The 26960-nt window shown below is 40.9% G+C and overlaps 3 protein-coding genes across 6 annotated transcripts in view; 2 read left to right on the top strand and 1 right to left on the bottom strand.

Annotated features, from left to right (window-relative positions):
- The first annotated feature begins 4882 nt into the window (after positions 1-4882).
- On the top strand, positions 4883-6478 carry tceanc (transcription elongation factor A N-terminal and central domain containing). 2 transcript variants are annotated; one of them, XM_084107185.1, is made up of 2 exons: positions 4883-4985; positions 5291-6478. In XM_084107185.1, exons 1-2 carry the CDS (start codon positions 4952-4954, stop codon positions 6364-6366), a joined length of 1110 nt encoding a protein of 369 aa, XP_083963311.1. In that variant the 5' UTR covers positions 4883-4951; the 3' UTR covers positions 6367-6478. The 2 variants fall into 2 exon arrangements, with proteins under 2 accessions (XP_083963311.1, XP_083963310.1); XM_084107184.1 differs by lacking the exon at positions 4883-4985 and having other exon boundaries at positions 5031-6478.
- A 1464-nt stretch (positions 6479-7942) lies between these two features.
- On the top strand, positions 7943-11399 carry LOC311078412 (ras-related protein Rab-9A-like). Its single transcript, XM_084107183.1, has 2 exons — positions 7943-8845; positions 9889-11399. The coding sequence occupies exon 2, from the start codon at positions 9917-9919 to the stop codon at positions 10520-10522; it is 606 nt and encodes a 201-aa protein (XP_083963309.1). The 5' UTR covers positions 7943-8845; positions 9889-9916; the 3' UTR covers positions 10523-11399.
- Positions 11400-11645: 246 nt separating this feature from the next.
- The window catches only part of gpm6ba (glycoprotein M6Ba), a 54622-nt gene continuing 39307 nt past the window's right edge, over positions 11646-26960 (bottom strand). Inside the window, exons 3-8 of one of the 3 annotated variants that reach the window (XR_014605164.1) lie at positions 20913-21069; positions 19801-19969; positions 19430-19503; positions 16857-16922; positions 16334-16549; positions 15310-15940 (exon numbers count right to left, since the gene is read on the bottom strand). Coding sequence is in view for 2 of the 3 variants with exons in the window: in XM_084107181.1 (XP_083963307.1) it covers positions 13503-13655; positions 16857-16922; positions 19430-19503; positions 19801-19969; positions 20913-21069 (619 nt within the window). In the remaining variant the exon portion in view is untranslated. Of the gene's footprint in view, positions 13656-15303; positions 16550-16856; positions 16923-19429; positions 19504-19800; positions 19970-20912; positions 21070-26960 lie in introns of those variants that run through there. The other 2 variants (XM_084107181.1, XM_084107182.1) reach the window with 2 other exon arrangements.

Below are 26960 nucleotides of genomic sequence, written 5' to 3'. Positions count from 1 at the left end.
GACTCTGAAGCAGCCAGTTCACCATACCGCATGATGGATATCTGTGAACAGATTCCATTAACATTAGAAGACTTGCCTTTGGAAACAATTGGCTATCACCAATACTGCTATAAAAGCTTTACAGGGAAAATAGATCGTTTACAAGTGTCAAAGGCTTCTACATCTGGTGAATCATCATCATTGAAAAAGGACTCTCTGAATCTGAAGGAGCTCCAAGAAGGTGTTCCTTCTTGTTTCCCAATCAGTACATTTTCTGTGACAAAGCAAAATCCAAGTTCAAGGGCAAGACTGAGCTTACAAAGTTTCAGAGTTGGAAACACAAGGAACCAGCCTGGAAAGTTATTGAACCTAGGGCACAGGAATTAAAGAAAGAGGCTCTATCGCAAGGTGCAGGACGAGGACCTTTTTGCAATTAAAGCTAAGTATCATCCATCATGCAGAAACAACTTCAACACAGAGTACCAAACCCATGAGCGTGGAAGGGAGGGGGCAGAAAAGGCAGCAGACAACATTGACAGCCTGCAGACCCAGAAGATAGCAGCACATAACAAGTCGTATTGTGTGGTAAAGGATTACATTCTTTGGAATGTGATTGAATGCAAAGAGGTTGTCCAGCTAAGACCCATGTGCAACTTGTAAATGAAGACATTGGAAAATCAACGTTCCCTTTCGAGAACGGTCACTTCGTATTGCGTAGCTAATATGCAGTGGGAAACTCCTTTCCTCGAGAATATTGAAGCTGATAATTTAAAACACAGTGCAGCTGTACAGCGAACACAGCAGAGCGTCTAGCTCGCCCATTGGCTATGCTGCACAACCTATGGCCAAGCACCTCTGACGCACGACCCAATCAGATGACTTGGCGCCCAACACGTCAGAGTGCGCCTAAATGGGCGTGGCCTTAGTCTATAAAGGAAGCCCATTCTGGCCAAATAGCAGATTTTCTCTCCTTCAGCGACTCTTCACGTTTCTGACCTCCTCTGAAGCTTTTGCCGTCGTAACAAGCCAGAACAGCTAGAGCAAGCCTTGCATACAGCAGACAGCGCCTTCAACTCACCTCAAAGCCGCTTCTCTTCTGTCGCTGCTCTCCTGAGGCCATCCGGCGAGAAAAACGCTATATCCTTTTACTGCTACTGTTGTGTTCGCTGCTGCTTCGTTCTAAAAGAGTCAAATTTAGCGAACGTTGTTTCAAATGTCTCGCCCCTCGTGCACCTCGTGCGGAGTACGCATACACGAGGAAGATGGGCACTCGGAGTGTGCCACGTGCTGGGACCCACCCACGCTGAAGCTGCACTCTCTGCTGCGGGCTGCTCTCACTGTGAGAGCCTGCCCATCTCAACGGCTAGCTCTCTTTCGAGACGGCGACACCCCTCCTCCTGCACTTCCCTTTCCGGCACTACTTCAGGCGCGGCAGAAGAAGTGCCACAGCCAACGACAGCCCGAGCACATGGAATTAAGCGAGCCCACGCCGGCTACATCCCCTCGTGCCTCACTTTCTCCATTTCAGTCTACTTCGCCGGTCCTGTTCACTCAGGCAGACTAACGCCCCTCTCCCTTCAAGCGGCAAGTCTCGTCTCCTTCGGCGGATCGCACGAAGAACACGACGACAGCCTCTCCATTGCTACGTCTGAGGAAGAGTAGACGGGCTCGGTTGACCCCGCCCTCTCACAGTCTGGTGCTAGCGCTGCTGCTACCGGAACTAATTTGGACGCTGAGATGCTGTGTATCCTCACTGCGGCCGTTTCAGACCTCGAATGGGCCTTGCCTGAGGAGCCACCTAGAAGCCGGCTGGATGGATGGTTTCTGACCTGGGCGCCAGCAGGCCCCATCACAAGCCAGCGCCTTTTTTCCCTGACGTCTGCAACCAACTCACAAAAACATGGCGTGCGCCATACTCAGCACGCATGAGCGCTTCTACTTCCACCATGCTCTCCTCTGTTGACGGTGCAGCGGAAAAGGGTTATGAGAAGCTGCCTCCACTCGAAGAAGCAGTTGCCACCCATCTATGCCCGCCCACTGCTGTTGGCTGGAGATCCAGAGCGGTTCACCCTTCTAAGCCCTGCCGAAACACTTCAGCTCTCGCTTGACGCACCTTTTCTGCTTCCGGTCAGGCTGCATCGGCTCTACACACCATGGTGGTGTTACAGGTATTTCAGGCCAAGCTTCTCCAGGCAATGGACGAGTCTGGCCCTAACCTTGAGGCGTTCCGTGACCTGCGCAGTGCTAGGTCTGTGGCAAAGGCTACAAAGGCTACCGCCCAAGCGATCGGCAGAGGTATGGCTAACCTCGTCGTGCTCGAGCGCCATCTGTGGCTGAACCTCACGGACATTAAGGAGGCGGATAAAGCGGCTTTCCTCGATTCCCCTATCTCCAGCACCGGTCTCTTTGGCCCGGCTGTGAAAGGCTTTTCTGAGAGATTCACCTAGGCACAGAAATCTTCTCAAGCTATGAAGCACTTCCTGCCTAAGCGCTCCAGCTCTGCCTCAAGCTGCCACAAGAGCACGCCGCCTCCTCAGCCAGCAAAACCAGCGCCTCGGGTCTCTCAGCCCTGCCCTGCGGCTGATACCCGTCATTGCTCAAGACCAACTAAGCACTGCCCCGGCGCCAAGGCCCGCAACCTTGTGTTGTGTTGGATCCCGAGCCGCAGAATCCCTCCTTGCCACAGGAGGGAAGAGAGAAGGTCTGAGTCTCGCTCTAGCCGGACCACCCTCGAAAAGAGCTCATTTAAATCTCGCAGCTCTCTGTTCAGTTCAGGCGGCTGGAGATTTTTATGTTGTAGTCAATGGACCCGTTGCACGGCACGCACCTATACAAACAAACACTGTTTTCACAGTGACCCAAATAAAGCACAAAAAGAGTATGTTTCACACACACAACACACGGGTAATCAGTCCCCCTTCACTAGGCGGCCCCACCTGTTGTCACTCTATCTCTGTGTCGGGCCTGTCCCAGCCCAGAAGAGAAAATGTGCACAAAACATAACACAAGGGTATTAGGTCCCCCTATGCTAGGCGGCCCAGCCCCAATGTATATTCAAACCCTATCCACAAGGGCCCAGGTCTGGCAAGCCATCCCTGGAGTGTCGAAATGGGCTAAACTATCTCGACGATTGGCTCATTATGTCTCAGTCGAAGACCAAATTATTGACACACAGATCCATGCTCCTCAGCTATTTGGAATGCCTGGGGCTCAGGGTCAATTTTTGAGCTCAGGGTCAATCTTAAGAGCAAACTGTTACCCAGCCATAACGTAATCTTTCTGGGCACAGTTATCGAGTCTACAATGTTGAGAGCGCGACTCACACCAGAGTGTGCTCTCTCAATTCTACAGCTGTTAGCCTCCTTCAGGATAGGTGTGTGCACACCCCTCAGGAAGTTTCAGAGGCTTCTCGGTCTCATGGCCGCTGCATCGTCAGTACTCCTATTACTGTCCATTAGCACAATTGTCCTGGGACTTATGTTTGGAGCGAGCCTGGCTCTTATACTCCAGCCCCTTATTCATGAAACCTGACTCACGTCTGGTTACTGTCACTATGTTAGGGTTTGTTATGGCTTGTTTCTGTGAGCCTCGGGGTGCCTCCCTAGGCTCCAGTTGTATGCAGCCAGTTGCTAATAGTGCGGCGTTTTACATTGTGTTCCCACTGTGTATTAGCTACGTAATACGAAGTGACCGTTCTCGAAAGGGAACGTACTCGGTTACTAACGTAACCTCGGTTCCCTGAGAGTAAGGGAACAAGTATTGCGTAGCCTGCCGCACTATTGCAATCTGTCGGGATTTGTCGCTTCAGTCGATTTAAACCTGCTATTTGGCCAGAATGGGCTTCAATTATAGACTAAGGCCACGCCCATTTAGGCACGCTCTGACGTGTTGGGCGCCAAGTCATCTGATTGGGTCGCGTGTCAGAGGCGCTTGGCAATTTCTTCAAGTTCAGGATAGGTGCAGTAAAAGGTTAAAATAAACCCAATTTCAGGCTGCTATTAGTATAATAAAAACATTGTCAAATGAGCTTTTTTTTTTTTTTTTTGCTGTTTTTGACTATAGATGGTCAAGATGTTGTAAAATATAACAAATTCAACAATTTCCCTGGGTCAGAATTGTATAGAAAAATGTGTCCATTTGTCTCTGTGAGTTGTTTACATCAAAAGTTCTGCCACTTTATATCATATTTAGATTTTTCTGGTTTGGTGCAAAGGGTTAAAAATAAAGCATTTTGGACATTATTTCAGCTTGGTACCCAATTTAATCTTAAAATAGACACTTGAATGATAAAGAAATAACAGGTTGTGGGGAAAAAATCATCCTCTATGATCCTCTATACATCTTTGGCCATTTTTTTGCTATTTTTGTCCAGAAATAGGGTCAATATGTTGTCAAATGTCAAAAATAACCATTCCATTAAATTCCTGGGGTCAGAATTGTATGGGAAAATGTGTTCATTTGTCACTGTATGTTGTTAACTTCAAATGTTATGCCACTTTCTACATCATTTTTTAATTTTCGGGTTCTGGTCGGGTGCAGCAAAGGGTTAAAAATTAAGCCTTTGGGACATTATTTCAGCTTGGTACCTGGCAGATTCTGAAAATAGACACTTTAAGGATTTAAAAAAATCAGGTGGCATAAAAAAGCCGGGGGGTGCGCGTGGACCCTTATTTCCATCCAGACTAATAAGTATAGTGTTATAAATGTAGCTACATTTAAAAAATAAAAATAAAAATGTAAAAGTTTTTTTTTTTTTTTTTTAATACGACGTTAATAGGCTAAGTAACTGTGGAAAAGTGTCCACTGAATGTGTTTCTTGACTGCAGTTTAAATGGCAAAATGTTATATTGAAAAAAGTTGAGCAACTACGCCCTCTATAGGACGGTTTTGCTATGTGTACAATGTTCTTGGATTATTTCGGACATGGCGGAAGGAGTGCGAATTCTCCCTTTTAAAAGGCGTTTACTGCTGAATGTTTCACCAAGAAGATACGTGTTTGGTTGAAGGTGAATGCGTTGTGTTTGTCTACTATTTAGAAATTGATTACTGTATTCATATTTTGCAGCAGTTCATTCTTATAAACGAATGCGTGCATGTAGGTTAAACGCTGTTGAAGCCATTTGTTTTGTTTGTTTTTGCACTAGTTTTAAGTAATTTCCCTTGCTTACTTGTTAGTTTAATATATAAGAGACCATGAATACTAAAGAGATAATTCATTATGCTATACAAATAGAAAAGTTGCACAATGATGGCAGCTATGAAGATATTGTATCATTACTGTCAGATCTGAATAACATTTCTGTCACTTTAGAGCAGATTCAGACTACAGAAATTGTGAAGGTTCTTTATAAGCTACTTAATTTCTGTCCAGTTGTGAGTGCTAAAACAATAGCAAAGAGCTTGCTTTCAAAATGGAAGAAGTTGTACAAGCTGTCACCTATGCTGAAAAATAATAACAAAGACACACGGGAGAACAAGGAACTAGAGACACATAACCTGCCTAATGTTGAGGAGTGTTTGGAAATTCCCTCTGTTACGAGTGGATCTGAGCACTTAAATGAAAGGGGGAAAGAGAATCAAGCATGTACATGCAACACAGAGCAACATGATATAACAAAGGATGTAAAACAAGACAAATGTGAAGACAGTAGTGTGTGCTCAGATAAGTTGTCTTCTGAAAAGCTTTGTCCAGCAAATTACGCTGCAGAATCTGTTCAGCTACAACATGAGGAAGAAAGATTCACTCCAGCCATAGCGTCACATAGATCTGACCGAGAGGAAGATTTTAGAACCTCAGTTCCTCAAAACACAAATCAGCCCAGCACTTCCTCTGACTCCACAGCATTGAGATGCAAATGTATCTTGCTGATTCTCCAGGCTCTTACCCCAAATCAGCAAAAAGACTCAGATCATATGGACAAACACAAAGCCCTTGCTCAGGACATTGAAGCACATGTTCATGCTCTTTATGGAAGAAACCAGCTTAAGTACAAGTCCTGCATCAGGAGCAAGGTGGCCAACCTAAAGAACCCAAAGAACCCTCATCTACGCCAAGGTCTTATGTCAGGACACCTGACTTCAGAGGCATTTGTCCAGATGTCTGCAGAGGAAATGGCAGGGGCAGAACTTCAACAGCTCAGGGACGGTTACACCACTTTGGGCATCAGTGAGCATCAGTTACCAGAGTTGGTGGAAGGGACACCCACCAGTAAAGTTCGCTGCAGGCGCTGTGGCAGTTTGGACTGCAGAGTGACACAGATCTCACGAGGGATGCTGTTCTTGCCGTCGTGGGTACAGAGTGGCAGTGCAGATAATGATTCAATGACTTATATGACCTGTGCTAATTGTGGAGAGCAGTGGTATCACAGCAACTGGGTTTGCCTTTGAGCAAGTGTATATGTATTGATAACTGTAATAATGATGAATAGCAGTATTGTTCTGCACTATTTGAGCTTTCAGTGGACAGTTAAATCAAGTAAAGATTTTTCAGTCAGATTAACTTTCTTGTGGCTTTCAGTTTGGTGCAATGAATCCTCATAATGCATCCGGGTCTGTTTTGATTTGGAAAATATTTTTTGAAAAGATTAAGAGATATTAGCCATTAAAACAAAGTAAGACCTTGTGTGCATGTCCATTTTGACCCTGGATTTAGTTATTTTTTTCTCAAAAATACTTTTAGGTCATCCTGTGTCACCTCAACCAGAGGTCCTTGGCTATTTTTTTTTTTTTTTTTGATAAAATCTTCTGGTATAAGAAATACATAAACGAAGAAGAAAGCCAAAATATTAAATGTCATGGATGCATATTAACTGAGTAATCTGATGTTTTGCAGAGGGGGGTTGTTTTGCACCTGAAATTTGGAGCCAGATTACAGGGGTGTAAAATTACTTTAGAAAGATGACAGTATCATTATTTTATTTTTACACAGAGATTGGTAGGTCTGTTAGTAAATTCTGTTAACTTTAGCAATCTTTGTTGCATCATATGCCAACATATTCTTGTTCCTATATGAAACTTTTTTTTTGGAATCTTAATTTTTATGGCCCTATATGGTTCAATCACAGAGAAATTGGGATGTCAGTGCGATAACATGTAGTTATGATACTGCGTATTTGAACTCTTGGAAGCTTCAGAAGCTATTAAAATGAACAATATCCCTTCTTAAAAATTTTCCTGAAACAGATTCAAATAGATTGTTATAAATACACTTTTGAGCAAATTAATGTGCCTCAACTTGACCATTTCAGTAGACGGGCACTAAGACGGGTATGTTTTATGCAATAGTTTTGACAGAGGGAAACAAGATGCATTTCTAGTTTCAACATTATATATTCTTCTGACATTCCCCTTTAAATGCAATATCAGCTGTGTGCAAAGTGACTCACATTTGTTTTTCGAACCATTGAATATAGGTAAAATTCAACAATATACCATAGGCCTTGAAAATATAGATAAAAGAAAAGTTTGTTAAATATATATATATATATATATATATATATATATATATATATATATATATATATATAAGGATATTAAGAGATATTTGATACTTCTTGAGGCATGCAAACTTCAGGCAAAAAACACAGGAAGTGTTTTTTCTCATTTTTAACTGTATCCATTGGCATACAGTATAATGCAACAAAGATTGCTAAAGTCAACAGATTTGACTAATAAACCTACTAATAATACAATAATGATGCATCTTTTTAAAGTCATTTTTACAACCCTGCAATTTGGCTCTAAATTTTCAAATGTTAGCAAAATCAAAAATTTGAGCTGGGTAAGTTTCTGAAATTTGGTTAATTTGACACAGAATGGAGAAGCACAACGAATGCAGTATGAATTAAATGTGTTCTTGGTCTAAGCTCAGCAAACATGTGACAGAAAGTGTGCCGCATGCAGAGAGCATGTGACCTGTTAATCTGCCCAAGATAAGGTCCAAAGGCTAAAGGCTGAATGTTTCAGTCAAAAAAAGAAGAAGAAAAAAGCAGTCAGATATCTCACTTAAAAACATTGTTAATCTAAGTGTTGTTTTTTGGTTTAAATCATGTACACATTTGTAATTAAATAGACAGGTCTTGAATGTGGAAAGATTCACATGGAAATTATTTTTTTTTTTTATAGCCTATTGTATATGTTGTAAGCCCTTTTTTTTCTTTCATTTTTTTTACAGCTATTTATCAACAGGAATTGACTATTGATATGTTTTAAGAACTAGCTAATTACAGATTTAACCTCATCTTAAACTTTCTATTTGGTTTTGTGATTCAAACAAGTTAGACATTTAACTTACGGTAAATGTTATCAGAGTAGCCTATGTGTAAAGCTGTTCATCGCAACATTCCATGATGTGGCAAACATTGATTGTAATATTTAAGATTGCATTATGTCCTCTTGCACAAGTTCTAACAAGCTCAAAAGCTCCAAGCTTGATGATGTAATGACATATGTTGATTTAATATTGCTGTGCGTTTGTGATCAAGTGACAGAGAATGTGTGCTGTAGAACTAGCAGGGATATATTTGGTTAGTAACTCGGTGATAATGCTGTCGTCAATCAAAGACAGTTAATAATTAATGAGGGAAAAGGCACTTCAAAGAGAATATTTAGTTTACACTGAAGGATTTTTACTGTATCAGGCTGTCCTCAGCCAATTCAATTCATTTCCGTGTTGTTTTATTAATTGATTTCATGTTAAATGTCTTATAAATGAGCACTCGGTCATATGAGCTTCAGCAGCTTGTTTGGCCAGCTTAGGGGCGCCATGTCTTGAGAAGCTCCATACAGTGGAGGATGCTGCTTGAACTACTTTAAGGAATGGCGCTGCTAACACAGCACTTCGACACTCATTGCTGAATTCTCAACGGTATGTATCCTAACTGTCTGTTCCTCGCGCAACACGTTTTAAATGTACGAAATACCAAGTGTAGAATTTGACAGGACCTTTAAAGCAATGATGGCGTTGTTAAGAGCGTCCCAATCTGCCGGTTTGATCATGCGATTGAATGGAATGCCACCACTTAAATTTCTCTTACAATAAAGCGACGTCTTGCCACAATATTACGTTTCCTTTGATCATTTGCTTTATGACGAGAAAACAGTCGCTTGTAACAGTCCCTCATTTTGCCATTGATTAACTTCGATATCGAGTAAAAATGGGCTTGACTTCTTGAACCTACGTCGTAGGCTATTCTAAGAGGTTTTCTGTTGTAAATGCATTGAGCAGCGCTGTCGTTTTTAAAAAAAAATGATTGCTATGAAAACACGTCACGAATAGCCCATGATTGCCTTTCGTTTAGCTTTACACTGTAAAAGATGTATTTACTACAGTTCTTCAAAATGTTCAGACCTGTTCGTTTTCAGACTCATGTGATTCTGTTATCAAAAGTATACGGTTATAGGAATGTAACCTTGCATTATTAGTTCGATTTTTGTCTTTATTTTTCATATAGCCTACTAGGCTAAGTTATGAAGTCAGGATGATCCGTGAAGATATGTCTCACATGATCGGCGCTTCCGGGACTGAATGCACTTCTGTCACAGGACAGTAGGCTAGCCTAGTAGCCAACGAAAATAACTATTTTTTGACGAACAATGTCTAAAGGGTTCGTCAGAACTTCCATTATGAAGATACCATTATGTATGACTCGAGCTTTGCTTATTTTAAGTCACACTGGCGTTCAAATGTATTTCTATTTAGGCCAGAAGTCTACTCTGAAAATGAAGCAGAACCAGCTCTACACATACCTCACCTCTCTCTCTCTCTCTCTCTCTCTCAAAAAAACCCTTTAACAAAAACTGATCTATTCAGACTGTTAACTTCCAATATGTTACATTTTCTTATATATTCAAAGTGAGAAGTTGTGCTGCTTTTTTTTAAAAGCTTGCTAATTCTGATTTTCATTGTAGGTGAGGTAACCTATGAAAGTTCTTGATAATGACCACCAAATCATCTTTGCTGAAGGTGATTCTGCTGGGGGATGGTGGCGTGGGAAAGTCATCCCTCATGAACCGCTATGTCTCCAACAAGTTTGATTCACACTTATTCCACACAATCGGTGTGGAGTTTCTTAACAAAGAGCTGGAGGTGGACGGTCACATGGTTACCCTACAGATCTGGGACACAGCAGGCCAGGAGAGGTTCCGTAGTCTCCGAACGCCCTTTTACCGTGGCTCTGACTGCTGTCTGCTTACATTTAGTGTGGACGATAATCAAAGTTTCCTGAACCTCAACAACTGGACGAAAGAGTTTGCATTCTATGCAGATGTCAGGAACCCAGAGAAATTTCCTTTTGTTGTTCTAGGAAATAAAGTAGATGTGACGGAGCGTCAGGTGTCAATGGAAGAAGCTCAAAGGTGGTGTCAAGAGAATGGTGGATATCCATACTTTGAAACAAGCGCAAAAGATGCCACTAATGTCTCAGCTGCTTTTGAGGAAGCAGTTAGGCGTGTGCTTGCATCTGAAGATCGCGTAGAACATCTGCTGCCCACAGACACCATCGACATACGCAGAAAGCCGCGTTCTAGCGGCTCGTGTTGTTGATGCTTTTTAATGAAATGGACACAACTGAAGTACTCCTTGTTATGTGCTAGCAAATAAATGTATACTCTTCAACTCTAAACAGCAGATGCCAGAAATAACTTATTGTGTGCAGTATGCTTACTTTGGTACAGCAGAGCTATATAATCTCAAACACAGCTCTGAACAATGAACATAAATGAAAAGGCTTTTAGAATTATATGCCTTGTTTAGTTTAAAATAATCTCTTTGGTTCACATTCCTTTTGTCATCCCTTCAAAGCACTGGATTACCTTCCCTTTGTGATTTTAGGTGGTCTAAATGATCAATGTTGGTAAACCAAACCGGCATCAGTGAGATCCTCCAGGCAACGAATTATAATACAGTTAACAGTTGAGAAATAAACATCAGCTATTACACTCGTGAACACTAGAATGTGTTTTTATCTAATTTTCCGTGTGCACGATGTAATGTACGCGCTGTGTTACTTTAAGTGCCTTTAGCACAGGTTTGTTTGTTTGTCTTATTTAACAATCGTGCATAATAAGACGTTTTGGAATGTCTTCATAGTCATGAAGTGTGATTTTTTTTGTATAATAAACAGAGCAATTCCAATAGGGTCCTCACACCATCAGTGCTCGGGCCCTAATTAATTATCATTTTAGTTTGAATGGGCTAACAATTTATTTTTTTAATATGCCTGAACGTGAAAACTTATACCATTCCAAGACATTTAGGTGTGAATTTCCTTTTACATGGATCAGACATCTGTGCATAATTTCTGCCACAAAATGATTCTCATAATGATCCTGCATGCTCATCCGAATTTGCTTTTTTTTTTTTTTTTTGTATTTGTTCATATTTTACTGAACTATTACTGAATTAAAAGTATTTGATTATAGATTATCGTTTTTATTGTGTTTTACCAAGGTTTTTTTTTTTTTTTTTTTTCTCTCTATGAAAAGTTAAGGGTAATGTTGAGATATTTTTAATAATAAAAATAAGGGCACAATGTTCTCATTCCTACACCAGGTGGCGCAATTACGACAAAATACACATTTTATATGCACAAACTGCAGAAGGACTTAATAGAAATGATGATAGTTACCTTGCAATGCAGTGAAGTAATAAGACAGTATATCAAATATATGAAGGTGCTCCTCTATCTTTTGCACAGGTGTTTTTTTTTTTTTTTATAACACAATAGTTCATATAGATCATAGAAAATGTTTTACTAGAGAAGGTTACAAAAATCACTATACAGGATTCATAAAACATCTGACTTCAAATAAAATGGACTATGAAACATCTAAGACTACAATTTCCATCAAGATACAGTGAATTGTTTTGGGGGAGGACACTCAATTGTAGTTCATTAGAACAATGGACTACACATCACTTAAAGTACTGCAAAACAAAATGAAATATCTTTCCTTCATGCAATAATGAGGGAACAATAGAACATCCAGGCACACCTTTTCTTTTTCAAAACCAGGGTAAATAGATTAATGGACATTAATGGATCTATTAATAAATAATGTACATTAATAGATTAATTCTCGAAAGCTCGCATTAACAAAATTTAACATACAGCAAGAAATGGCATATAATTGGTAGTAAAACAATTGTATATGTGGACAATACTAACATGCTTATATTTACAGAGACATTACAGAGAAGAATTATTTCAGTTAAAAGAGAGATCAATAAAAAGAGAGTCATATTGTAAAAGTAGTAATAGAAAGAGAGAGAAACCAGTTAGGAAAAAGATACACTTGCAAGAACAAGGTGGCGTTATTTGACTGTAAATTCAAACCATTTTCAGAGTTCCACGTCCATAGCAATAACTCACACAGAGGAGTCACAACCATTTCATAAATATCATGGTAAACATTGATCTTGCCATATTAACAAATTCTAGAAGACTGGAAAATACCTAGATTTAGCAACGAAACTGAAGGAATGTATTAAACCTGTATGGCTGATGAGGGCAGTTTCTGTTATACATTAAGAGGAAATCATTTTATTTATTTTTTCATAAAACAAAGACATATAAATTGTTCTGCCTCACAGATATATATCAGTCAGATACTGTTTTCTGGATATAATTTTGAGGGTTGAGTACTAGATAATACCCAAGACTGACAGGTTTGAGAAAATGTCCTTCAGAGAAATATTTTTACTGGTGTATGTGTGTGTTAATATACCTGCTTTCTATTACAAGATTAGTGCAATTTGTCAAGAACCGGCATTATTCCCCCAACCCTCAAAAAAAAAAAAAAAAAAAAAAAATTAGGAGCTGGAAAAAGAGGTGAATTCAGATATCTAAGATAGAGAGAGCCCAGAGAAAGATTCTAAATAAACAGACATTTTCAATACACAACCTGGCACCCATAATAATAATTTAAAAAACAACAAAATTCATTCACTTTCACACATTTATATATATTTATATATGTATAAAACACCAAAAAGGAAGTTCCTGTAAAATGTTTGTGAGGAGTTAGTGCAGATAATCTATCATGTAATTAGTACTTCACCAAGACAATGCATCATAATTTCAAATATAACCCAGTTATAACCATGACTCTACACTTGAACATACACTTTCTACCAATTCAAAAAATTGTCAATTCAAAATGACAGTACAATACTAGTATACATACACTTTTATACTAGTGGTCTTTTATACCATGAAGTGGATGAGCAAAACACATCATATCACTATTAACTGTATCATGGATGATTCCACTTATCATTTGTTACAGATGTTAAACAACTTGCCTAAACGTGTTTCATCATGATTATAGCCAACTTATACCACACTGTTATGATGTATAGTCAGGATAGCGCACCACTTAGCAGTGTTAGTTTGTGCAATGTTCCATCTGAAAGTGGCAGGTCATTGCAGCGGCTGTGTGTTTGTGTATGGGTGTTTTTGGTGTGGTCTAGAGAGCAGGTTAGGTAGAGGTGGGGTAGAACAGAGCAGAGCAGAGAGAACTGTTTATGAGTACGAGTTTAGACCCTCCTTGGAGCGTGACTGCACATCCTGCAATTCTTGATCATCCCTGGTCTTGATGTCCTGGTAGTCATGAGTCTGCTGACATGCTCCCTTTAGGTAGGCCCAGTTTGCTGCCAGGATCATCAGGTAGTGGATCTGTGAACAGTAGAGATGGAAAAGAAGACAAACAAAATAGACAGAGAGATGGAGAGGGAGCAAGACAGATGAAGAAACAGGTGGAGGGAAGGATTAGTCATGAGTGGGTTAGTGAGCCAAAGCCAGCTATAAGAGTTAAGACAGTATTAATTGGTTGCTCTAAGAACCTATTAAGTAACTTAATCTCAGTGAATTATTATAGCTGCACCACACAGAAATCACTATTAGTTGATCAGAATACACTGAAAAAATATATTTTAACTGTCACTGTAATGTGTAGTTCTGTGTCTGTTTTGTTTCATTGTGTTTTGGTTCTGTTTTCCCTGTTCTGGTTTGCCTGAGTTCCCTGTGCTTATTAGTTTCCATAGTTCCTAATTTTCCTTTGATTACTCAGTCTATTTAAGCCTTCAGGTCATTCAGTTCTTTGTTCGGCCTCGTTTACGTCTTTATGTGGTTGTTATACTATACTCCTGAAATCTCTTGTTGGATTATTATTAAAGACTGTTTTTGTTGTTTGCTCTATCGTGCGCTTTATTGCAGCCACTTCACCCATTGAAGTTACAGCTAAATTTATATTGTTTTCTCAAATTATTTTTATGGTTTGGTTCAAACCTTCAATTTTTATGTAATATTAGAGCGGCATGATTCTGGATAAATTGAAAATATGTTTTTTTTTTTGTTGTTGTTTTTTAAAGAGAGATCATGATTCTCCCACAATTCTGAACAAAATTATGTACTAGAGGTTCTGACAAAATGTTAATTGCAGCATACAAATATTTAATTATTATCAATAAATATTTTTTTTTTAAATCTGTTTAAAAAAATAATGATTCAATGACTAACTCAAAAAGACTTGGATGAATCAGCGTTTTTGAACAAATCTCTTGAATGACTGATTCAATGACATACATTTTTTTTTAAAGTCACTTGTTGCCACTTACTGGTGTATTGATGTAATAATTGTGATAATTTGCATTATTGTAACAAATAATGATATTGTGTATTTGAAAAGACTGTGAAGCTGTTTCATACCTATACATGACAGCTGTTCTCTCTGGGTCAGCAACAGCGTCAATGCAGATTTAAATGTTTCGCTGTGATCATACTTGTCAAAGGTTTAATAGACAAAGCTGAATCGTTGTCATTTAAGAATAAGATAGCCAGGGAGTTTAAATCGAGATTGTGATATTTTAACGATAAAACGTGCTCTATTTATTAATCAAAAATATTTATTTTCCCAAAACAAAAACATGCAAAGTTTGATTTGAAAAAATGTATAAAACCCACAATAATTTCAGCAGTCAGTAAAGCTAGCCAGAACGTTTTCTGCACATCAATACACGAAAATACTATTTAAACAAAATTGTGTCTTTTAATTGTTTTATGGGTAGTCTTATTTGCTTTTAGACAAACCGAACGAAACAGGTTTAAACCCAGAAACCATGATTTTCGATTAGACCAATATTGAAATGCACTTTAAATAAACTTTTTTCAGTGTATCCAGCATCACATTAAATATTATTATTTCATGTGTTAGCATTTAGCAAATAAAAGATGATGTAAGAGCTACTGGTGGTATCCAAAGAAAGGTAAAAAAAAAAAAAAAAAAAAAAAAAAAGATGAGCTGATCTATCAAATAAAAAGAAATGAATTTCTCAACAATAATTGTTTATTTCTTCTTTCAGAAAACAGGAACTATACTGGTTTGAGAATTATACAAAAGGCACAGAATCTATATACTGTAATTCTATAATAAACAGAATACTAAAGTAAGTAGTTGGATGAATGTAACAATAAAGGCTCTGAAAGATATTGCCATTTTTTTTGTCATTTCCATGAATGCAAAACATCACATGAGGAGTTAAAAAGTACAGTCACACCCTTCACAGGTACATGTACAGTAGCAAGTAAAAGTTTCATTTTTGAGCATTAATCTATATCTGACTGAATTATGGACCACTGGTGCCTCAGGGTGAATATAATCCAATGGAAACATAATTATCAAATACTATGTTTTTAGTTTTAATCCTGTCCATTAGGTGTTGTTGGACTGACAGAAGAGTTACATTCTCACTAAGCCTACTTAAATGTCATTTTCTCATTAACTGTAAATAAGATACATTATTCTGGATTGTAAAATAGGTGTTGATTAAATAGGTCCTAGATTAACACAGGTAAAAATGTATGGAAAACATTAAGTGAGTGAAATGTATTGTCCTTGTTTTGTCAAAAGATCACACTTTGTCAAACTAGTACAGAAACATTAGACAATAACATTAAAGGTGCTATAAGCGATCTCACGCGTTTTTTAGGCCAACAAATTTTTTTTCACATACCGCAAACATCTCCTCACTATCTGCTAGCTGCATGTCCCCTGAACACACTGTAAAAAAACACGGTCTCTGCAGACAGCCCAGGCTCCACAAACTGCAGCAAAAACAAACTGAGCAACAAACAGAGCGACCCGCAGCACGAAACATAACAAACTGTTCCAGCCAATAACCGACAAGAATGATGTGGGGTTCGGGGGGTTAGTGCGCGGATGAGGAGGAGGGAGGGTCTAGCTAGCCTCCGTTTTGTTTGATAATAATTCAAACATCAACAAGAGGTTACGCCAACCGAGATCGCTTATAGCACCTTTAATATGCACTACATTGTCTATACAATAAGTCCAATGCTATTAGAATGAACAATTCTCTATTTATTCTCTACCTTATCTTTTTCCTGACCTCTTTTATACTCTATCTCTTTTTCTCTCTATCTTTGAGAACAACTTTCACAGACTTTGCAGTTGCCCTCGTACAAAGAGCTCAAAATTTAGTGGTGTGACTGTGGTCGTAGCTCTTAAACTTCAACACAGCAAAGTTATACGTTGTGGCCATCACATAGATGAGCTGAATGGAAGAGAGACAAACCAGTGGGTGAGACCAAACATTGTTTTAGATGTACAGTAGCAACTTTACAACAGAAGTTGCACCACTTCCCCATAAAAGCATGTACGCTAGGTCATTCTGTGCCTAAAGATCCTGAATTGATGACAGAATATTGCAAAATAGTACCATGGCACTATATTGTACCATTTTCTCTACACATCAACGCAATTCTTTACTAAGCAATTTTAGACCATTTTCAACTATTATTCTTGATATAAACAAGTTACTTAAGAAAACAATTAAATTAACATTTAACATGAAATCTTACCAGCGCGATCACAGTGGCACCAGCTCCAGCACAGGCAACAATATAAAGATGGTAGGACAGATAGAACTGCAATGAAATGTTATGCAATCCATTACTAGCATTACTATGAAAAAACATAACAAACACAAGACAACAGACCAAGCCGCACAAAATGTGATATTACTCATTTAAAATAAAATTACATTGCCTGAGAAATTTACCTTTTTCTTTAAAAAATAAACAATCCTTAAGGCAGCACACAAATGTCAGGCTTTTACCCTTTAGGCTACTATGAATCCTAATTTATAGTATCTTTTTGCTGTGAAAACTTTAATGATTTTTATGAAGTAAATGTAATAATAAACAACTTCATGTTAAAAATGTATACTGTATCAAATGATTCAACAGGCTTCTAAGGAATGTACATTCCTGTACATATATAATTTTTACATCTCTTAAACATTGTTGTATTGTATTGTAAACAATACAATTAAAAACAATAAAAACGACCGAGCTTTGATCTTAAAATTAAGCATTTAAATATCATCTTACTAAAAGACTATTAGATTATTGTAAGATATTAGAGCTGCACAATTGACCCTTCGCTAAGCCACGCCCGAAAACCGCCACAGGCCAATCGTGGCTTAGCAACCGTAACTAGGCGCGGGAGGTCTGGCAAGCTTTCGAGCGAGGGAAACATGCCGAAGCGTTGTGCGTATGGATTGTGCAAATCTGATACCCGGTATCCTAAAAGTTTGGACGGGGTGGTGGATTTTGTTCCCTTCCCGAAACCTAAAACCCAAGGGGAGAAATGCCAGGCGTCATCTTCATTTATATAGCGCTTTTAACAATGTAGATTGTTCCAAAGCAGCTTTACATTGATAATAGGAAATTAAAAGTAAAGTGTTTTGGCTTTATAGCAGCTCTAGAATAAAGTTATTGTCCAGCTCGTGGATCAAGCAGTGTGATTAAAGGCAAGACGGAGGCTCACTGACATAACTTGCGTTACTTAAAAATATATTTCAACATTTTGTTAATCGACGGCCAAACCGTTACCCCAATCCGATCGCGACTCTCCCGTTAGTTCTAGTAAAAGTAAAAGGTACAGTAGTTAGTAAAAGGAGGGAATATCACGGGGCTTGCCGGAGATCTCCAAGGAAAAGGTTGGTATGCAAACTTAATCAGTTCATAACAGTAAGTTAGTCCGACGTGTGAGCAGTAACGTTAGCCTGGCGTGCTAAAAATATAAGCGGGAGAATGTTATCATTGCAAAGTGGTCAGGCTAATGTCTTGTGTTTATTCCACAATACATATGGATAAGCTGTTTGTTTTATAAATATTAGAATATTTTCAAATTTCACTTACCCTGCTGGGCATGCACATAGCTGTTCCTCAAATTTGTGTGTTTCCCATTTGAATGGTCAGCATATGAGGCGGTTGCTGCTTGCGCTGGGACCTAACGTTATGCTTTAACTTCAATTTTGATGAAATTATTCTCTAATCGTTTGCATATTATGTCGTGGATATAGCCCTCGAATGCATACTGCAGTATTGCACTCTCATATTTTCACCTGTTTGCCAAAAATGACTAATTATCTCCTTAGGAATGTCTGAAACCAGTGCATACATACTGTAATAGACGTGCCAGGCGCAAAAGCTTGACAGGCGTAGCAACAGTAACTAAGGAGGGCGGGGCTTAGCGAAGGGTCAATTCTGGATAAATTGAGAATCACTTTTTTTTTTTTTTCAAACAGAGATCACGATTCTTCTGAACAGACAATTAAACAAAATAACATGTAATTTACTAGAGGTTCTGACAAAATGTTAATTGCTGCAGTCTATTTAGAATGTTTAATTAATCTGAATGAATTATTTATTTATTATAAATCCGTTTGAATGAATGATTCAATGACTCACTCATAAATACTTCACTTGTTTCATTACTGAAAGAGTTTTCAGAGTTTTTGAACAAATCTCTTGAATGAATGATTCAATAACAAATACATTTGTTTAGAAGTCCTATAACAATGTAATCTTTACAATTGCTGAAGCGTAAAGTTACTTTCAAAAGGTGATTTGCTCTATTTTTATCGCTTCCATAGACATCAGTGTTTATATCCAACCTATAATCTTAGTACTTTTGTGATAATATTAATATTTATAACACAGAAATATGAATAAATTATCAGGACATTTTAATTCTGAAGTGAAGTAATCCTTTAATAGAGACAGGCGAATCACTGTCATTTAGGAATGAGATCATGATTTTTTTAATGATGAATCGTGCAGCTCTAGGATATATACAGTAGTGACAACTGATATTTACATGCATTTTATGTCAGTAGTCTGCTATACTGTAATAAAAAAAAAATCTCATTAATTTACATTACAGGCTATCAGAATTTCATCTTATTTTGGCCATAGCCTATAAATAACAGCAACTGCATTTTTTTTTTTTTTTTTTTTCAGTAAACAGTTAAAAAAAAATTAACAACTTTTCTGACTATTATTTCATGTCAGGCTTCACAGGGTTAAATAACTTCCTTCCAGTACATGTGTGATGATCTTCAGGGACAAATGAGGTAAATCTTTACCTCACTAGTATTGCAGATGTCGCTTAGTGTGGACCCACAGGCTTTACCAGGGCTAGCGTTCCATGGGATGATTCCTGAAAATGATTACATGTATTACATACATTCGTCTAAAAATTATAAAGAATACCAAAGCAATACACTTGAATAATTACATATTATTAAATGGAATGAATGGTTATATAGTTTTCCACTGGTAGGGCTTTCAGTAAATGCCAGGGAAGGAAATGGCTGATTGTATTTTTAAAAGGAAGTGTACACTAGTTAACATTCTATTAAAATCACTTACTTCTTACACTGTAAATTGATGTTGATTTTGCAAATCAATATAACCAAGTATTATCTAATGATTCAATCTCAAGGTTTTTTTTTACCATACTGCCGCACATCGACACAGATGTTGTCCACAGAGGTGAGATTGGCAATAGGGGACTTCATGGCACCACACGTGGTCCACATGTTATAAAAGAGGAAAACAGGCACCGCAGAGAAGCCAAAGATGCCTAGCCATCCCAATCCCAGAATGTAGGTGAGGAACACAAACTTCAAAAAAGAAAAAAGAGAAGTCTTGTTTAGGTTGTTGCAGTTAAACTCTCATGCTAAATATCCACTCAATATCCATATATCTAATATCATAATGACTAGAATAATCTCATAGTTTTGATCCTGTTTAAATCCTGCAGTGTATACAGAATGTGACCCAGAATGATGACCTATTTACCGCTGAATCACCTTGGATCTCTCGCCACTAGATTATCACAATCACTCATGTGAACATACACACATGATTCCCAGCTTAAAAAACATCACAAATACTACACATACATACAAAGACACATCTATGGCCTGAAGGCTTTAAAGATGAATCCTACTGGACATCTGCAGCAATTATAGGAATTCGGGTACACTGCACTGATCGCGCCAGATCTGTCCTCAAGAGTTTAATGTTTAAGGAGGGGGGTAAATGTATTTGAATGGGCTCGTATATGTTTATGGAAAGCGTATTTGCCAACCCACACTCATTGGGAAACCTTACCTGTGGCGACATTTCCGCAAAATGTTATTACGTTGCTTCTTGCCCGTTTCATGACACATTTCACAAAGTGAAATGTCTAATGAGTACCGCTAAAAGTGCATTCAGTTTTATCTGAAACTGATGATGTGAATCTGGCAGCCTTGTCTTTCATTGGTTGGGTCTATATCACAGCAGTTCGGAAATTAATTGTCTGGTGAGTGGCACTAAAAGGTTAATGCTCTATCAAGTGGGGCTGGTTATGTTATGCAAACATCAAAATGTATTAGTCTACAAATCATGCACTATGGCAAAAGTGTTTTGAGGTCAAAACATAGTATTGTCCAAGGAACGCTGGAAACTGAAACTCAATTTTATGTATGGGTACGTCTTTGGAGTTTTGCAGGTAGAGGCATGTTTTTCTACTGTGCCTTGTTTTGTATGTCCATGTTTTTATGTGCGTGCTGGCATTACCATGGCACTGATGCAGCGTCCACACACAGTCGTCTTGAACTCGCTGTGCATCTCTTTGACAGCACTGGTGGTGTAGAAGCCCTCAGCCAACAGGATGATGCCATATAGGAAGAAGAAGCAGGCGATTCCATAGATGATGTACTGCAAAATCTGAACCCTTCATAACAAAGGAAACATTTATCTATATTGAATGTGTTAATGTAAGAGGTGGGCAACAATCCCTCAAAATTGTCAAATATTTATATAGAGAAACGCCTCGGTTACGTATGTAACCCTCGGAGACGTTACGTTGTGGCGGCGAATGGGGTTTCGCTTAGAAAGCCTCTCACCTTCGAGTATTACAAAACGAGCCAATGACAAGGAAATGCCATGGGTCTGGGGAATTTGCATAGCGTAACTCCCCCCCACCTCGTGGGTATATAAGGAAGCACGCTGGCAACATGCAGATATGTTGAGGTGAGGAGCCAAGACTGAACTCAGGCGTTCCAGCGGTACAGCGGAAGTGGCAGGGAGACGAAACAACTCAGGGAACGAGGGTTACATACGTAACCGAGACGTTCCCTTTCGTGGTCACTACGAGTTACGTCGTGACGATGAATGGGGTTCCCAGTCTAATCACGCCACCTCAGCTGTCTCAGTGGAAATATGCAAGTAGGGGGGAGGGGGACTTACAGAATACACATATGACCCACGAGCAGGCTGCATATGGAGAAACACTGGGGTGTCAACCTCAAATGTTTCAACCTCAAGGGGGGCAAGGTGGCTTGCCAAGGGAAAGACACATGCTCATAGAGGCTTACAGTGGAAATACACATGTGGGGGTCGCCCAAGGGGGGAAACATGCACATGGAGACACCTAGCCAACGCGAAAGCTGCTGGTGGCATAACTTTGGTGTTGATGTCAACAGCGCTGGAGGAACTCAGGGCTTCTCGGGGAAGCTGATCTGAGGAGAATATCGCACGTATCCAGTCCGAGGAGTGGAATGGCGAGCAAGCGAAGACACCTGAGCAGATCCTAGTACCGGCTAGTTGAAGCGAGTACACGAGAGGACACTGGCTCCACTTGGAGATTGTAGAATCTCGCGAGTGTTTTGGGTGTCGCTCTGCAGATGTCTGTTAGCGAGGCGCCATGCGCTAGAGCCCAAGAGGAAGCCACACTCTGGGTGGAGTGTGCCTTCACACCAAGCATGGTCGACCTTGCTGCTGGTATGCCAAAGCAATGGCATCCACTATCCAGTGAGACAACCTTTGCTTGGAGAGAGCCTTTGCCTTCAGCTTCCCACCATAACAGACAAAGAGCTGGTCTGAGGTCCTGAAACACTGCGTTCTGTCTACGTAAGCACGGAGGGCGTGTACTGGACAGAGCAGTGCCAAGGCTGGGTCTGCCTCCTCCAAGGGCAGCGCTTGCAGGTTCACCACCTGGTCTCGAAAAGGAGTGGTGGGAACCTTGGGCACGTATCCAGGCCGGGGTCTCAGCATCACATGACAGGCCGGCCCGAATTCCAGGCACGCTCCGTCAACCAAATATGCCTGCAGGTACCCTATCCTCTTGATGGAGGCCAATGCAACCAGGAGCGCTGTCTTCGTTGACAGGAACTTAAGCTCGACTGATTGCAAAGGCTCAAAGGGAGCACTCTGCAGGGCGGATAGAACCACTGCGAGGTCCCAAGAGGGTACGAGAGGAGAGCGAGGTGGATTTAGTCTCCTCGCTCCTCTCAGGAACCTGATGACCAGGTCGTGCTTTCCCATGGACTTACCTTCGACTGCATCATGATGTGCGGAGATAGCAGCAACATACACCTTAAGGGTGGAGGGAGACAGCCTTCGCTCCAACCCATCTTGCAGGAAGGAAAGCACAACACTGATCGGGCATTTTCTGGGGTCTTCTCAGCGAGAAGAGCATCAGGTGACAAAGAGTTTTCACTTCAACGCGTAGGCATGTCTCGTGGACGATGCTCTAGCGGAAGTGATGGTAGCCACCACCGGTGGTGGTAAGGTACTCAAATCTGCCTCGTCCCATCCAGGAGCCACACGTGGAGGTTCCACAGATCGGGACAAGGGTGCCATAGGGTGCCCCGTCTCTGAAAAAGGAGTTCCTTCCTCCGAGGAACTGGCCAAGGGAGGTGCTGTTGCGAGGAGTACTAGTTCGGAGAACCAGGTCCGGGTGGGCCAATGAGGCGCAACCAGAATGACCTGCTCCTCGTCCTCCCTGATCTTGCACAGGGTCTGTGCAAGAAGGCTCACTGGGGGAAACATATACTTGCAGAGGCCCCGAGGCCAGCTGTGTGCCAGTGCGTCCGTGCATGCCCTCGGTCAGGGAGTAAAACAGGCTGCAATGGGAAGTTGTGGGAGGCAAACAGATCTATCTGTGCGTCGCCGAACTGTTCCCAAATTAGCTGAACCGTCTGGGGATGGAATCTCCATTCTATGGGAAGAGGCTGAAACCGTGAGAGCTCGTCAGCTGCACGGTTCAGGTCTCCTGGGATTTAAATGGCTCGAAGCAACCTCAGATGCTTCTGACTCCATAGGAGGCGGTGGCGGTTGAGTTGCGACATACGGCGGGAGCGTAGACCACCTTGTCGGTTGATGTATGCTACTGTCGCGGTATTGTCTGAGCGGACTAGTAGATTAGATTGTTTATTAGATTGTTTATTTAGCCACACGACAATGCCAGTGGAATTTGTTTTCGGTACAGTATGTTTAAGCTCTACATCATCATACATTACAAACAACAAATAGACAATACACTTCACAACATGTAAAAATACAAGATACAGTTGGTAAATGACCATGCGTAGTGTATGAGAGGACAAACTAAACTAAAGAAAGGAGTTCGGAGTCCTGATGGCTATGGGGAAAAAGCTGTTTGTGAAGCGATTGGTCTTGGTAGAGTGTGACCTGTAGCGCCTCCCTGAGGGAAGGAGCTGAAAGAGGTGGTTCGCTGGATGTGAGGGGTCGGAGATGATTTTCTTTGCTTGCTTTACAGTCCGATGTGTATAGTGGGAATCGACTGAAGGCAGTGGTTTTCCATATTGATCTAGAGCTGCTTGATGAAAATTGTTGTTCCAGTTTCGTTGCTCTCCTTATTGCAGCTCGTAGTTTATATTTGGCAATTCTGTATTGACTCTTGTCTCCACTTTTGTACGCACAGTTCTTTTCTTTGCGTAAGAGATGTAAGTCTTTGGAGAACCATGGTTTTTTATTGCCATAGAATGTCACTGTTTTGGTGGGGATGCATATTTCCTCGCAGAACTTGACGTATGACGTCACAGTATCAGTAAGTTCGTCGAGGGAGTCACAAGCTGCACTGAATATGTCCCAATTCGTGCATTCGAAACACCCTCAAAGTGTTTCAATGGCATCTATGGACCAGAACCTGACAGATTTGGATGTTTTCTTAATGGATTTAAGCTTTTGTCTGTACTTCGGAATGAGGAGCAACACAGCATGGTCAGACCTCCCCAGTGGAGCCCTCGGGAATGCCTGGTAAGCATCTGAAACAGAGATGTAGCAGTGATCCAGTGTTTTGCTTTCTCTGCTGTGGCAAGTGACTTGTTGCTTGTAGTTTGGGAGTTCAGATGACAGGTTTGTGTGGTTGAAATCACCTAACACGATGACAGACGTATCAGGGTTGGAGTTTTCAACAGACGAGATGTGTTGGGAGAGATCGCTAATGGCTGTGTTAGCGTTAGCTTGTGGTGGAACGTAAACGCCAATTAGTATAATTGAGGCGAATTCTCTCGGGAGGTAATATGGTCTGCATTTCAAACTGATGAATTCAAGATCGGGAGAGCAGTGACGATGAAGGATTGCTGAATTGTTACACCAGCGCTGATTTACCATGAGAGAAATACCCCCTCCTTTAGATTTGAGGGATAATTTGACTGACCTGTCGGCTCTGAAGATAGTGAAGCCAGGGGGGGTTACCGCCTCGTCTCGTCAGTACGTGCTGGTTCTTGAGAAATGCATGGAAGCAGTACAGAGCCAAACGTACCGCCAGCAACTCGAGGCAATTGACATGTCAAAGGCGCTGGTGTCCTGTCCAGGAGCCCGCGGCAGCATGTCCATTGCACATGGCACCCCAGCCCGTGGTGGAGGCATCTGTTGAGACAACAACATGCCTGGAAACTTGTTCTAAGGGCACTCCGGCCCGTAGAAAGCTGAGGTTCGTCCACGGGGTGAAGGTCTGACGGCAGGTCAGAGTAACTGGTACTTGGAGCGTGCCTTGTTGCCATGCCCACCTCGGGACTCGACGGCGAAACCAGAGCTGAAGCGGCCTCATATGAAGCAATCCGAGCGGCGTAGCTGTGGCTGCGGATGCCATATGCCCCAGGAGCCTCTGAAATAACTTCAGTGGTACTGCACTCTTGCCCTCGAACTGTCTCAGGCAAGTCAGCAGTGACTGCGTGAGCTCGCTCATAAGCTGCGCGCACATGGCGACCAAGTCGATTTCCATACCGGGAAATGAGATCCTTTGCTCTTTTCCCAGTTGACCCGAATGCCCAGACGAGCTAGGTGCCGGAGCACTAGGTCCCTGTATTCGCAAACCTGGTCTTGAGAGTGAGCTAGGATCAGCCAGTCATCTAAATAGTTCAGGATGCGAATGGCAGAATATGTTTTATCACCTCAGTCTGCTTCTGGGTGGTCGAGAACTGTTGGGCGAAGTCCTCGACCGCGCCGCCGAAAAGGCCTGTGTCGGATATGGGAGTGTCGAGGAAGCGGGTTCGCTCGGCATCTTGCATATCGGCCAGGTTGAGCCAGAGGTGTCTCTCCTGGACCACGTTTGTGGACATCACCTGGCCCAGGGAGCGTGCAGCCACCTTCGTCGCTCGGAGAGCGAGGTTGGTGGCGGCACGCAGCTCATCAAAGAGCCCCAGTGTACCCTTTGGCAGCGGTCCCGTCGAGGGGAGGAAAGGCGGAGAAGGTCACCTAGCGATCGCGGGAAGTCAATAGTGGACGGGACAATGGTTCCACTCATGCCCGATGCTCGCGGCTGCCCGGGAAAGCATGCGATGGACATGGTTTCCTCGTCTGGAGCTTAAAATTTTAAAATGTACTTTTTTCCAGCATCATCATGATCAGAATCACATGATCCTTCAGAAATCATTCTAATATGCTGATTTGCTGCTCAATTATTATTGGTGCTCAGTTATTAATAATGGTTCTTATATTATCAATGTTGAAAACAGTTTTTGCTGCTTAAAATTTTTGTTGAAACCGTGAGCATATTAGAATGATTTCTGAAGGATTATGTAACACTGAAAACACTTACTTTAAATTGTAATAATACAATCCACAATATTACTGTTTTTACTGTTTACTAAAAATAAATGCAGTCTTTGTGAGCATAAGAGATGCTCAGTCATCATGTGTAGTTATATCTGTGATATGTTCAACATTTAGTTCTCTAAAAGTGATTGTCTGTAAAATATAATAAGCCAAACACATACTATAATTTAAACATTTTACATTTTACTGTAATATAAATGGATGAGGGGACTCTCCCTCTAACGAGGCCATTGAGTCTCGACCGCAGTGTCACGATGGTCATGTTCCCACAGTGAGAACATGATTCATCAACAAAGGCTGCCTTAGCGTGATCTACGCAAGGCAGCGCCCATCAATTGTGCCCATCAATTGTGCTTGGAAACAGTCCGACTGCAACCAGAAGTGCATGGGCGAGACATCATTAAAAAGACGTGCCACGCACAAGCTCTTTTGTGAGAGGAAAAAATTCTGCAGAGTGTTGAAGTGACCAGGGAGAAACACACACTGGCAGATCACTGCACAGATCAGCAGGTAGGGTGACCAGATGAGATTGGCTGAAATTCGGGACGGTGTTCAGGGGGGCTACTATGGTATCATAGTCCTACTATAATATTAGACTACATAGCCTATAATAAACTCAAATGTCATTGAAAAAAAACAAAAAACAATGACTGTTGACCAATCAATCACTCCCTTTCGACTGGCTGGCAGAGACGTTTTTGCTTTTTAGCGGCGTGTTGGGATTCTGGTACACCAGCCATGTCAACAAAGAATGAATGA

This window comes from Abramis brama (genome assembly GCF_963993115.1).
Source record: "Abramis brama genome assembly, chromosome: 2".
Classification (NCBI taxonomy): domain Eukaryota; kingdom Metazoa; phylum Chordata; class Actinopteri; order Cypriniformes; family Leuciscidae; genus Abramis; species Abramis brama.
Note: the sequence above shows the minus strand (reverse complement) of the source record. Positions and strands in the feature narration are given on the sequence as shown.